We start from the raw sequence: 12,228 nt of genomic DNA, 5'->3' as shown, positions 1-12,228 counted from the left end.
GTTTTTTAGGAACAGGGAAATTACCAGAATCACTCAAGAAATAAAAAATATTAATAAATACAAGCCATGGGGGAATCCCTGGATGGCTCAGCGGTTTAGCACCTGCCTTCTGCCCAGGGCATGATCCTGCAGTCCTGGGATCGAGTCCCACATCAGGCTCCCTGCATGGAGCCTGCTTCTCCCTCTGCCTGTGTCTGCCTCTCTCTCTTTCTCTCTCTCTCTCTCTCATGAATAAATAAATAAAATCTTTAAAAAAAAAATAAATACATACATACATACATACAAGCCATCAGCAATAAAAAGTTTGCCTTCCCCAAACTGACAAGGCTCAAGTGGGTTTACACAGGTTTACTCAAGTGTTGTATACACAAGCCAGTTTAAAGAATAGAAATGAAGGAAAGGGGGATCCCTGGGTGGCGCAGCGGTTTGGCGCCTGCCTTTGGCCCAGGGCGCGATCCTGGAGACCCGGGATCGAGTCCCACATCGGGCTCCCGGTGCATGGAGCCTGCTTCTCCCTCTGCCTGTGTCTCTGCCTCTCTCTCTCTCTCTCTGTGACTGTCATAAATAAATAAAAATTAAAAAAAAAAAAAAAGAAATGAAGGAAAGCTACCCAGTGTGCTTCACGAAGGCAGGAATACCTTGCTATGAAATTGGAAAAGGAAGGTATAAGAGCAGAAACTCGTAGACCAATCACAGCTATGGTTATATATTCAAAAGATCTTAACAAAATACTCAAAAATCTAATATTTTAAAAAAAATCATAGCCAGTTAGAGTTTATTTTAGGACTACAAGAATGACTGAGCAACAGAAACTGTATGAATACAGTTGACCTTCTCAGTGGATTAAAGAAGCAAAGCTAGGGGTGTCTGGGTGACTCGGTTGAGCATCTGACTCTTGGTTTCAGCTCAGGTCATGATTTCAGGCTCGAGATCAAGCCCTGCCTGCATCTTGGGCTCCATACTCAGCATTGGAGCCTGTTTAGGATTCTCTCTCTCCCTCTGCCCCTCCCCCCGCTAGCACACATGCAGGTGTTCTCTCTCTCTCTCTAAAATAAATAAATACAATCTTTTTTAAAAAATAAAGAAAAGCTATATGACCAATTTATTAGATGGAAGAGGGGAAAAATCAGTAAAATGTGGCACTTAACAAGGGAATTTCCCTAACCAGATGAAAGGCATCTATAAAACATCCACAACAAACATTATGCTTAATGATGAAAATTGTGATTAGATTAAAGATGGGTTGGAGGCAGGGATGTTCTCTACCTCATTTTTTAAAATCGCATGTTATGTTGCAGTCCATAATCACTGCCTTACCAAGAAAAGAAGCATAATATATACAAGAAATGGGAAAGAAAAGGACAAAATGTGGGTGAATTGATTAGTGGAAAATCCAAGAGAACCTACACACTGTCAGAACCAAGAAGAGAGCCCAGTGAGGTTGCCAAGCACAACATCCACCTGCGAAATCAAGCACCACACCAGCCTGTTAGCAGACCCCACTCTTTATAGGAAGCAGAATGTAGGAATGTTAGGAATAAATGTGACAAAAGATGTGCACAACTTTTTTTTTTTAAGATTTTATTTATTCATTCATGAGAGGCACACAGAGAGAGAGAGGAGCAGAGACACAGGCACAGAGCCTGACATGGGACTCCATCCTGGACCTCCAGGACCACGCCCTGGGCTATAAACCGCTGAGCCACCTGGGCTGCCCATGCACTTTTCTGGAGAAAATTAGAAAAGTACAAAATATAATTGACTAGGGCTCTTGGCTGGCTCCCTCAATGGAGCACACAACTCTTAATCTTGGGATCCTGAGTTTGAGCCCCACGTCAGGTGTAGCCATTACTTAAAAGCAAAACAAAACAAAAGCAAAAACAGTAAAACATAATGAAAGGACAAAAAAAACCCAAAAACACCCCACTCAGTATTACAAGGATACAAATTCTGTTCGAATTAATGTAGGAATTCAGTACAGTGTCAAATGGTGCTTTTTCTCATGGAATTTCAAGAACTGATCTTTAAATTCAAAAGGAAAGGCAGGTGGCCCCAAATAGCCAATAAAAAGTCTTGAAAAATCATGGGCAACCTGCCTCGTCTGATGGGAGGACTTCCAGTTGAGGCAGTGTGGCGTGAATGCAGGGTTACATGAATAGATGAACAGAGCAGAAGTGGAACCAGAAATAGATGTCTGCATATAAAAAATGCGGTGTGACAGCAGTGACATTACAAATCAGGGAGGAAGTAATGAGCTATTAAGTGGTGCTAAGTCAACGGATCATCCACTTAAGAAAAATGAGATGACTTAGTCCTACCATTCATAAAAATATAAATGGGTAGGTGGAGAACATAAATGTGAAAAGTATTTGTAAAAGTTAAAACATCTGGAAGAAAATCTATGTGAATGTATCAGTGACCTGAGGTCATGAGGACAATTACCCCAGGGCCACAGTTTGAAAAGCAAACTTAAAACATATGTTGGACAGAAGACATCACAAAATTAAAGAATCTGCCACAGGCTTGGACAAGACTTTTACAACGCATCTGGCTGGCAAAGGATAATGTCCAGAATATACAAATTCCTGTCATCGGGTTATAGTGCGGTAAAAATCTCATCAAAAAGTAGACAAAAAATATGAGCAGGCAGTTAACAGAAGACTCCAGTGAACTTACAAACGTACGGACAGATGTGTGGCTCTAGGATCTGGAGAAATAAAAATCGGAATCCTAAGCAGCCGTTTCATACCAATCTGCCTGACAGAATGAAAACATTCTGACAGTACCAGGGGGTGGTGAGACCATAGAGCAAGATGAACTTGTCCTTGTGGGTAGGGGTGAAACTTACAACAGCCATTTTCCAGCGCCCTTGGCTGTCTCAAGTTCAGTGGAAGAGGTACATAATCTCTTAACTACCAGTCCCACATGTGAGTAGATAATGCCGAGAAGCCTTCTCAAGCGTGCAAAAGACAGTGTCCGCTACTCCATTATTCCTAATAGAAGTTGGCAATCCACGGAAAAGGTAAAATGTATTGTGTGCCTACTGTGGGAAGCTAGTCAGCAGTGAACTTGAAATTAATAGAACAACGTGTATCAAAGCAGGCATATTCCCACAAGGTGCAAAAAGCAAGTCATGGTGCAACGTCACCCATATAAATTTCAGATATATGCAGAGCAATACTACATACTGTTTATGAATATGGACATATATAGTTTACTAAAGACCCACTTGGGGTAATGAAGTACCAAATTCAAGTTGGTGGTTACTCCCGTGAGGATGGGGTTTGAAGTAGGAAAAACACAAACTGAATTCCAGGTTGCTACAGAAAACTCTGTGCTGGGCAGCCCCGGTGGCTCGGTGGTTTAGTGCCACCTTCAGCCCAGGGCGTGATCCTGGAGACCCAGGATCGCGTCCCATGTCGGGCTCCCTGCATGGAGCCTGCTTCTCCCTCTGCCTGTGTCTCTGCCTCTCTGTCTTTCTCTGTCTCTCATGAATAAATAAATAAAATATTTAAAAAAAATATAAAACTCTGCTAACCTCCACGTTCCTGTGACAGGCACCAATGATGCACAACCGCCAAATGCGTATTCCATTGCATTACATTATACTGACCTTTCCCATTTTCATTGTTTTTTTTTTTTCATATATTTTTATTTGATTTTCCCAGTAACCATGCAAGATTGTGAGAACCATCTTCACAGATGACACAGGCAGTAACCAAGGGTACCACAGGCTCTTAGCAGAAATACTAGACCAGCCAGGGTGATGGTGAGCCATGGCACTGGGGTAAAGGAGAAACTACACATTATTAAACTTTTCCATTATTAAACAGAGCCTCTGGCTTCCCCGTGCATCTGGGGATACATCTGAAGAGGTGCACTGGGTTCTTGGATCAACTTTATGATGAACCCCAAATACAACACCCGCATCAGAGAAAAGTCAGGCCCAGAGACAATTTCACTCTTCAGAAGGTCTCGGAAGCACATGGTGCTTGAGATCGACTATTTCTTCCATTTCCAGGCCCTTAAAAGTTCGAATATTGATAGCTGTGTGGTCCCAGAAAAATTTAAAACTAAATTAAAGATTAAAAAAAAAGTCATGTTTGTGTTTTAAGTGTGTTATAGAAAGCTACCAGAGTGATCACTCTAGTAGCAGACCTGTGGAGACTCATGCAAACTTGAGTCCCAGGCATGTGACCAGAGCCCAGGTTCGCTCCCCAGGCATCACATCACTTCCAGCTAGCTTCGGCTGGGAGAACAAAACTAACTGCAGACTTGTCCTGCCACTGACTTGAAATAAGCTGCGGTTGGTACTCCATTCCCCAAGAAAGCTCAAGTATGAAAGTGCCCTCGGCAGCCAAGTCCCCCGATGAGTGGCTATATCGAGCCTCCTTTCACTCGCTCTGGAGTAGTGAAGACTGGTTGGCACAGATAGGACTCTTTAAATGCAAGATTTATTCTGTTTCTTTTTAAAGAAATTCTTCACTCTCCCCCCACCCACCCCCACCCCCTACTTCTCTTGGCTCAGTGTGAGGAGTTCGGATCTGAATCCATACACGTCCACACACACATACACTCCTAACTCATGCGGTGTAAGCTGTTTCTCAGTTTTTGCTCGTTATCCCTCTTTGCCTTAAAAATGGGATACCTCTTAAAAAGGAGCTGCTTCCCAACTGCCAAGTCCTAGCAAAACGGTGCCTTATGAATATGTAGAGGAGTTTTAATAAAACGATGTGGATGCAGCAGCCCTCTGTGTTCAGGAAGATGTTTCCAGGGCCCCCTGAGACTCCTGGTGCTCACGGAGAACGAGGCTTCCCACAGACGAAAGGAAGCCGAGAGAATAGGACATGATTGGATGGGTTAAGTTGACTACGATTCGAGGAGAAAAAGTGCTTCCCTGTTTGAATACTCTCATGGCTGGGGTGACTGGCACTCGGTGAGCAGGTGAGCCCAGATGGGGTGGGTGCAGCCCACTCCGCTCCGCACTTCCCACCTGGCTGGGTGGCGCTCACTCACTGCAGAGGGTATTGCCCTCCTGATGCTGGTCGTTAGCTGTACGGATGGAGCTCCGGGGAATGACAGTCCTCAGGAATTTGTTTATAGTTGAACCTTCTTTAATCTAACAATTGGTCAGTTCTTGAAATTGAAAGACAAGGAACTTGCCCATCCATCTACGTGTCATGAAAGACGTGGCTGTTGGGAGCCGGAATGAGGTGTACCATGTTAATGGCCAGCATGCATTTTGTCCCCCGGGCAACAATGACTAGTATATTAGGCAGTTTTCTCATGATTAATGAAAAGCAAGCTTTCCAGATAACCAGAATGAACAAAAGAAGTCCACTTTGTGATTGTGACCTAATTGCTTCTTAATTGCAGTGCTTTTCTTGCCCCTTTTCAAAATGTGCTCCTCTGAAGTTGTTTGCCCAGTCAGGAGGGAAAATTAGTGTCTGTGGACCATTTGCCTTTCAGATGTACCCATTTGTGTGGAGTTGCTGGCCATTGTGAGTTGCTTGCACGGCCACGTCAGGCCTTAACTGCTTAAGTGCTGAGCTCCAAAGATGAGTTGGTTTTTTTGTTTTAAATCTGTCTCCTTTTCCCAATGATTCGCCATTGAAGAGAAGTACCTTTAATTCTGGAAGCGGATCGCTCATAGCTGCGGTAAACTGCGTTAAGAGCTAACGGGTAAAACGAGGTCTTTAAAGTGTTTTGGCCCCGTGGAAGGTTCTCAGCTTCTTCCATGCTGGTGTGCTTCATGGCGTGAATTACAGGGACAGTCTACAGATCACAGAGACCAGCCTGGAGGGGCCTCGCTGTGGGGACAATGACAGGTCCCCACCCTACTGCAGGCTCACAGCAAAAATTTTTCACTCTTTGGACCTTGGGTATAAAAAAAGACGATTCGAGAACTGTTTCCCGGCAGGCCAAAGCTTCTTTACTGTCTCCCCAGCCTTTTTTCAAGCTGGTATCCATGGTACCATCATTTTAATAACTCTCTGAATGCACTTAAACCCCAAGCTGATGGTTGCCTGGTGGTCCTGAGAGGCTGTAAGCCCACCCCGGACGTATTTCTCTGTCTCTGGAACCATCACCTCTATGCTGGCATGTTCTCTCCGTCCAGGGGGCCTGCTCTGAAAGGTCCCTTGTGATGGATTCTGCTGAGCTCCATCTATACCTTGATGGGTCACTTCTTTCTCTAGCATGGGGCCCTTTAGCGTCCTCAACCTAGAGCAGCAGTCCTGTTTTTTAAAAGAACCATTCCATGTTGTTGCAGTCTTGTGTCTGTTTGTGGAGACCAGACCTGAGAAGTGCCTTGTTTTGACCTGCCCCTAGTTTATCCCTGGCTGTTCCAATCGACTTTGTTCAGAGGCCGTCCCTGGGGTCTTTGAGTACTCCTCAGAGTGAGAGGCGAGAGCGGGCGTGCTCAGGTTCCCATGGGCCTGGCCCTCACCCTGCCCCAGCCTGGCAGGGTGACAGACGTGCATCCCTGTTGCCCTGGGTTGGGGAGGGCAGTCAGCGGGACCGAGTCAGGTTCCACATGCAGTGCTGCCAAGAGTCGCAGACGCCTTACGTGCTTGCTGCCGAAATGAGAAAAGAACATCGACACGAATTTGGTTCCACCCCTCAGAAATAACCACTGTGAATTGTGAAAAGCACATCTCTAGAGGTGTATCTGCATGTGAGAATAAATGGGACTTCACTGTTTTAAAACACGCTTTTTTTTTTCAGCGTTAGAAAGATGTTCTCAATATGTTACTTTTCGCCGAAATCATCTTTTAAAATGTAACTCCGGTTGTGTTTTTCTGTTTCCTTATGTCCCGCCATCACTCTCTCTCAGAATAGACCAGTCCCTTCTGCAGATAACCAGTTTATCCCAGAGTGTCCACCTTTGCAGGTTGGGCTGCTTGTGCTCTCCAGAGCCTTCCCGAGGCTGGTCAGGGTCCTTCATTCAGAGAACCATCTTTCTCTCCCCTTAGGTGTCAGCGGAAGCAGTGGCGAGTGGACCTGCCAGCCACCAGCGTGGTGATCACGTTCCACAATGAAGCCAGGTCGGCCCTGTTGAGGACAGTGGTCAGGTGAGGGCAGGAGATGCCACCTATTAGACCTACAGGAGGTTCTCCCTGGCAGGGATGCTGGCCACAGCCCTGTGACCCAAGCGCACCTGGGCTAGGACTGTCTGTGGGGGGACAGGCAGGTCACTAGCACAAGGAGTGGCCAGTGGCTTCTCCAACCAAGGATTGGGACCACCCCAAATGATGCCCCTAAAAGGCCTCCATTCTTTATCTGTTTCCTTAGTGTGCTTAAGAAAAGCCCACCCCATCTCATAAAAGAGATCATCTTGGTGGATGACTACAGCAATGACCGTAAGTACTGAGTCTGACTCGGCCCCCCTCCCCAGCCCTTCTCCTGGATGCCAGCTCTCCTTACTGTGGGTGCTAATGACGAGTTTCCTGAAAAAGCCGGAAGTCAGGGCCACAGAAAGAAGAGGTGCCTCTTCGATGCCCCAGGAGCTCCTCCACCCACAGATGACCGAGAATCACAATCTTTGAATACGAACCTTGTAAACGAGATTCCAAATGCCCTGCTTCTTTCTCTCCCCAGCTGAGGATGGGGCTCTCTTGGGAAAAATTGAGAAGGTACGGGTTCTCAGAAATGATCGGCGAGAAGGTAAGACTCTTTTTTCTTAATTCAATACCAAGACAGTTGAATTCTGACTTTCCCAAGCCCAGAGATAACTTAAAGAAATGTTTCAGCTGAAAGCACAATTAACTTCCTAGTCTTTTTGTCTGTCTCTCTCTACCAGAGCCTCCTGGGAGCCTCGCCCAGCAAAGCCTAGGGAGGACATTCAAAGCTTAATTGAAATTGTTTGTATACTAGGGCAGGAGTTCAAATTACATTTTTATTTATGTATTTAGAAAATTGGCTCCTCTTTTCCTTTTAGAACCTAGGAAGTCTTATCAGTCCCTGGAGTACGAGAGTTTAGAAGAAAAACAAAGATTTAGCAATGAGAAGTTTAATGACTCTATGCTCCAGGCATCTGATAAAATAAGGGATTCAAGTTTGACAGCTCGCTGAAGGTGAGGCATCCCAAGAAGGAAGATAACACTGCAATTACATGCTTATTGGATCTTGCAAATGCCAGCTTCAAAACCTGCTGTCACTCTTATCTGCTGGAGCTGGGCTCATCGAGTTGACTTTATTGGCAGTTATAAGAGAGACTCCAAAGGGGGAAAGTATTACTTTGAAGTGTCTGGAAAGGAAGCTAAAATCACAATGTAATTAACATCCAGTGCATCAGTGCTGTTGGAGGGCACGGTGTCTGGATTCTAGGCTCTAGCATCATCCAGAGAAATCTGTCAGTATAGGAAGATGCACAGATTTTACACGTGCCCTTTGGATTATATGAGAATGACTGTTGGCCCTGGACTGGTGCTTGCATTCCCTGACCAGTGTATACTCTTCTGATTCACTGTACAGTCCAGCCGGAGTCAAGCAATGCAGTCTTTCTTAGCATAAATTTTCAGCCACGATAAAGTGATTGAGCCTGTTAGGACAGTGCCCTCAGCACCGTATTTTAACCAACTAAGGTTGTCAATCCAGATGTTCAAGATACATAGACAATGGGATCAGCTTTGCTCCTAAGCAAGCTCTATTCACGGGACTCACATCTGTCTCCCAAGCTTAGAATAAACCAAAACCTTGAGATCAGACGGAAAATCTTGAATTCTATTTGCTCCCAAACTGCATAATGACTTTTTGAATTTAAACCCAAAGTGTCTGCTAGCACAGGAAAAAAAAAAAAAAAAAAAAAAGAAGAGGAGGAAAAGAAAAATTATTTTTCATGTCGGCGTTTTATAACTGATAGATCACTTGCTAGCCTTGTCAGAGAGTGCCGTTAGCCTCAGAAATCATGCTTCTAAGTACTTCAGGTTAGGATGTTCATTTGGGTAAGAGCCCATATTGATGCTTTGTTTTGAAACAGGATGAAGAGGGGCAGCTGGGGGAAGGCAGAGGATGGGAAGCCTGTATGGAATAAATGAAGTATGCGAGAGTTGAGTGAGAAAATGCACGCATACAACTGCATGTGTGCTTGGGTGTACCCGTGTGTTTGTGTGTGTGTATCTCATATATTTAAGCATATATACAGGTGCCTATAGTATTACTACTTGATGACAGAAAATCAGTTGCCTAAGGTATTATGGCAGTGAAGGAATGGCTGTAACCCCATTTAGTGCTGGGGATTTTATATGCCAGTGAGTCTTCATCTGGCTCTTTATTAGAATCAGCTGGGGAAATTCAAAGATGACCACGCCCTTCTAACTTGGCAGGACTTGTGTGCCAAATTCTGTGTCTCAGGGCTGGGCTGGTTACCAGCCAAACTCTCTGTTCTTTCTGCCTTCTGGATTGTTCTTTCCTTGGACTCCTTGGGATCCTCCACACTGTGCCTGACGTTCAGGAGTCAGCCAAGAACTTCTGGGGAGGTTATCACCAGAATGGGGCTAACCTTCTTTCCCAGATCTCCCCCTCTAGAGTCCAGCCACTGTAAAGACCCTGAACTCTGTCCTCTGACACCACAAGCCAAAAACCTGATGTTGTGGTGGATCATAGAGTAACCTCAGGAGAAACAGCACATACACAGGGACTTCACTCCATGTGATTTTCTTCTTTGATGGACTGAACCCTCTCTAGTTTCTGCATGCTCCTGACTGCTCTCTGGCCCTTCCCGATACTTGCTTCCTATGTTTTGATCAGGGTTTATAACTGTGCTCTAAGGAAGGGTCTGCCCAGTACAAATGGATTCTCTTGCCTTTGCAACACCAGGCCTGGAACCTTTGTCTCTTCCTTCCTGTGGTGTGCAGCTCTGTAAGAACCATTGAACACCCATTTTGATGACTGTGTATAAAAGAACTTAAAACACTTATCCTTACTGGTTGTGAATAGTCATGTTATCTTCATAAACAGTCATCCCCCGTTATCCACAGAATACATTCCAAGACCCCAGTAGAAGCCTGAAACCATGAGTAGCATGGGACCCATGTATACTGTGTTCTTTCCTATGCATGCATACCTCCAACAAGGTTTGAGTTATCAATTAGGCACAGTAAGAGATCAACAACAACAATAATAAAGTAGAACAATTATAACAGTATACTGTATAAAAGTTATGTGCATGTGGCCTCTCAAAATACCCTGTTCTACTGTACTTATCCTTCTTGTGATGACATGAGATGATAAAATGCCCACGTAACGAGATGAAGTGACACAAGTGACAAAGTGACGTAGTGTCAGGCCATTACTGACCTTCTGACGATACATCAATCAGCAGGAGGATCGTCTGCTTCCAGACTGCAGTTGACCATGGCTAACTGAAATTGTGAAAAGCTAAACCACAGACGAAGCAGGGGGTACTGCAGAGAGCCCAGCATGAAGAACAAACGCCATTTACAACCACCTTGTTTAGTGACACATATACTACTTGTGATAGGACTTGGTGTGGTAGTAAACACTGTATATTAGGAACAGATCACAAATACGTGATAAATGGTATGGTTGGACCGATAATGGGACTGATTTTGTGTAAAAGCCAATCACCTGAGGTTTGTCATGTATGTTTACTGGGCGGTGGTAAGTCCTAGAAAGAGATATTTGCAGCATTGTTCTCATTACATTATCACCATTCACATCGGCTCCATCAGCCCTTTGAAGCATCTTGAGTAACACCTTCTGTGGCCCAGCTAATTAGAAAACTCTGTTGCTGTGTCGCAGGAAAGTAGTTGTGAAAGTTCCACACTTTGACTTGCTTGATAAAGGAGACTTCAGTTATGTAAAGGCCTTTCTCAGAGGGCAGTAGTTCTAAGAAAATTGTCTCCCCGGTCATCCAATTAATTTGGAAACAGAAGTCCTGACAGAACTGTGTCTTTGTAACCACAGGGTGGTATTGATCCTACCACCCAAGTTTGCACGAGGGCTGCAGAGCCGCATGGTGGGGAGGCGATGCGGTGCTGGATGGGCTGTTCTGTGGCCTTTTGCTCAGCTACCCTGATGCGCTTTTGAAATTCCTTCTGCAGGCCTGATGCGCTCGCGGGTCCGGGGGGCTGATGCAGCCCAGGCCAAGGTCCTGACGTTCCTGGACAGCCACTGTGAATGCAACGAGCACTGGCTGGAGCCCCTCCTGGAGAGGGTGGCTGAGGTGAGGCCCAGGGTTCACACTGGTTTTCCCTGATGCCGGAAATCGGGGGAGGGGGTGCCTCTTGGACATCTATTCGAAGAGTATTTTATTCACCATAGGGATCTACGTCTGGAGGGGAAAGCACTTGACAGGTAGGAGGCAAGGATCAGCAGAGGCTGGTGAAAGCCGGATTTGTCGAATACAACCCTTTGCTTTTTCTCACAAGGACCTTCGTTCCTTGCCTGCAGCTTTGCAGCCAACTCTCTGAGCTCAAAAGGGGCAGAGTGCTTAGAACAAGGCCTGGCATCCAAGTGCGATCTGAGCATTGGCTGCCTCAGTGCTGGGGGGCAGGTTGGCCTTCTCCAGCCATGCTGCCCCCTGAGAAACCTGCCCCGCAGGCCTGTGGCAGCACGGGGTGCCCGTAACCACACAACCGACACTTTGAGGCTGTCAGGGTGACCCGTGGCACACTCTGTGTGCCTTTGTCTCTCGAAACATCATCAGTGGTATTACTTTTGGCCTTTTGCCATTTCTCTTGCTTTTTACTTGTTTTATTGACTTTCTTTCCTCCCTACTGAGAAAGTGTTTCTTTGGGGTGATACAGCCAACTTAATGAAAGTACTAGAGAAATGGAAAATGAATAAGTCATGCCTTTTACAAGTCAGGTGTGACAAGGGTATAGCTGGCGGACGGTAAGTCATGAAATACTAACTACAAGCTACTAGTAATTATGATACAATATGTTGATATTGTCCACTTGTAATTTGTAATATTACGATAATCAGTATTCCTTACTTAGTACTAACTACATGTTAGACATGTTACATATTACCTTTAATTTAGGTATTACCCCCATTTGACACATGAAGAACTTGATATCATGTCCAGAATTCATACAGGAGGCGGAGCCAGGATGGCAAAGCAGGTTCTACTACATCCCTAACTGAGTCCTCTTACACATAAACACACATCTAGTTGAAAGAAGCCCCCCTGGAATCCCCACCCCTGCCCCCCAACCCCTATCCACCATCCCACCCCACTGCCAGTTCTCACAGCACCAT

The 12,228-nt window shown here is 45.3% G+C and overlaps 1 protein-coding gene across 3 annotated transcripts in view; it reads left to right on the top strand.

Moving 5' to 3' along the window:
- Positions 1 to 12,228, top strand: part of GALNT2 (polypeptide N-acetylgalactosaminyltransferase 2) — a 191,132-nt gene that overhangs the window by 147,896 nt on the left and 31,008 nt on the right. For all 3 annotated transcript variants that reach the window (XM_038533940.1, XM_038533941.1, XM_038533942.1), the window contains exons 4-7: positions 6,975 to 7,073; positions 7,294 to 7,361; positions 7,600 to 7,665; positions 11,067 to 11,188. In XM_038533940.1, coding sequence (XP_038389868.1) covers positions 6,975 to 7,073; positions 7,294 to 7,361; positions 7,600 to 7,665; positions 11,067 to 11,188 — 355 coding nt within the window. The remainder of the gene's footprint in view (positions 1 to 6,974; positions 7,074 to 7,293; positions 7,362 to 7,599; positions 7,666 to 11,066; positions 11,189 to 12,228) is intronic.

Source organism: Canis lupus, chromosome 4 (assembly GCF_011100685.1).
Source record: "Canis lupus familiaris isolate Mischka breed German Shepherd chromosome 4, alternate assembly UU_Cfam_GSD_1.0, whole genome shotgun sequence".
NCBI classification, from domain to species: Eukaryota; Metazoa; Chordata; class Mammalia; order Carnivora; family Canidae; genus Canis; species Canis lupus.
Note: the sequence above shows the minus strand (reverse complement) of the source record. Positions and strands in the feature narration are given on the sequence as shown.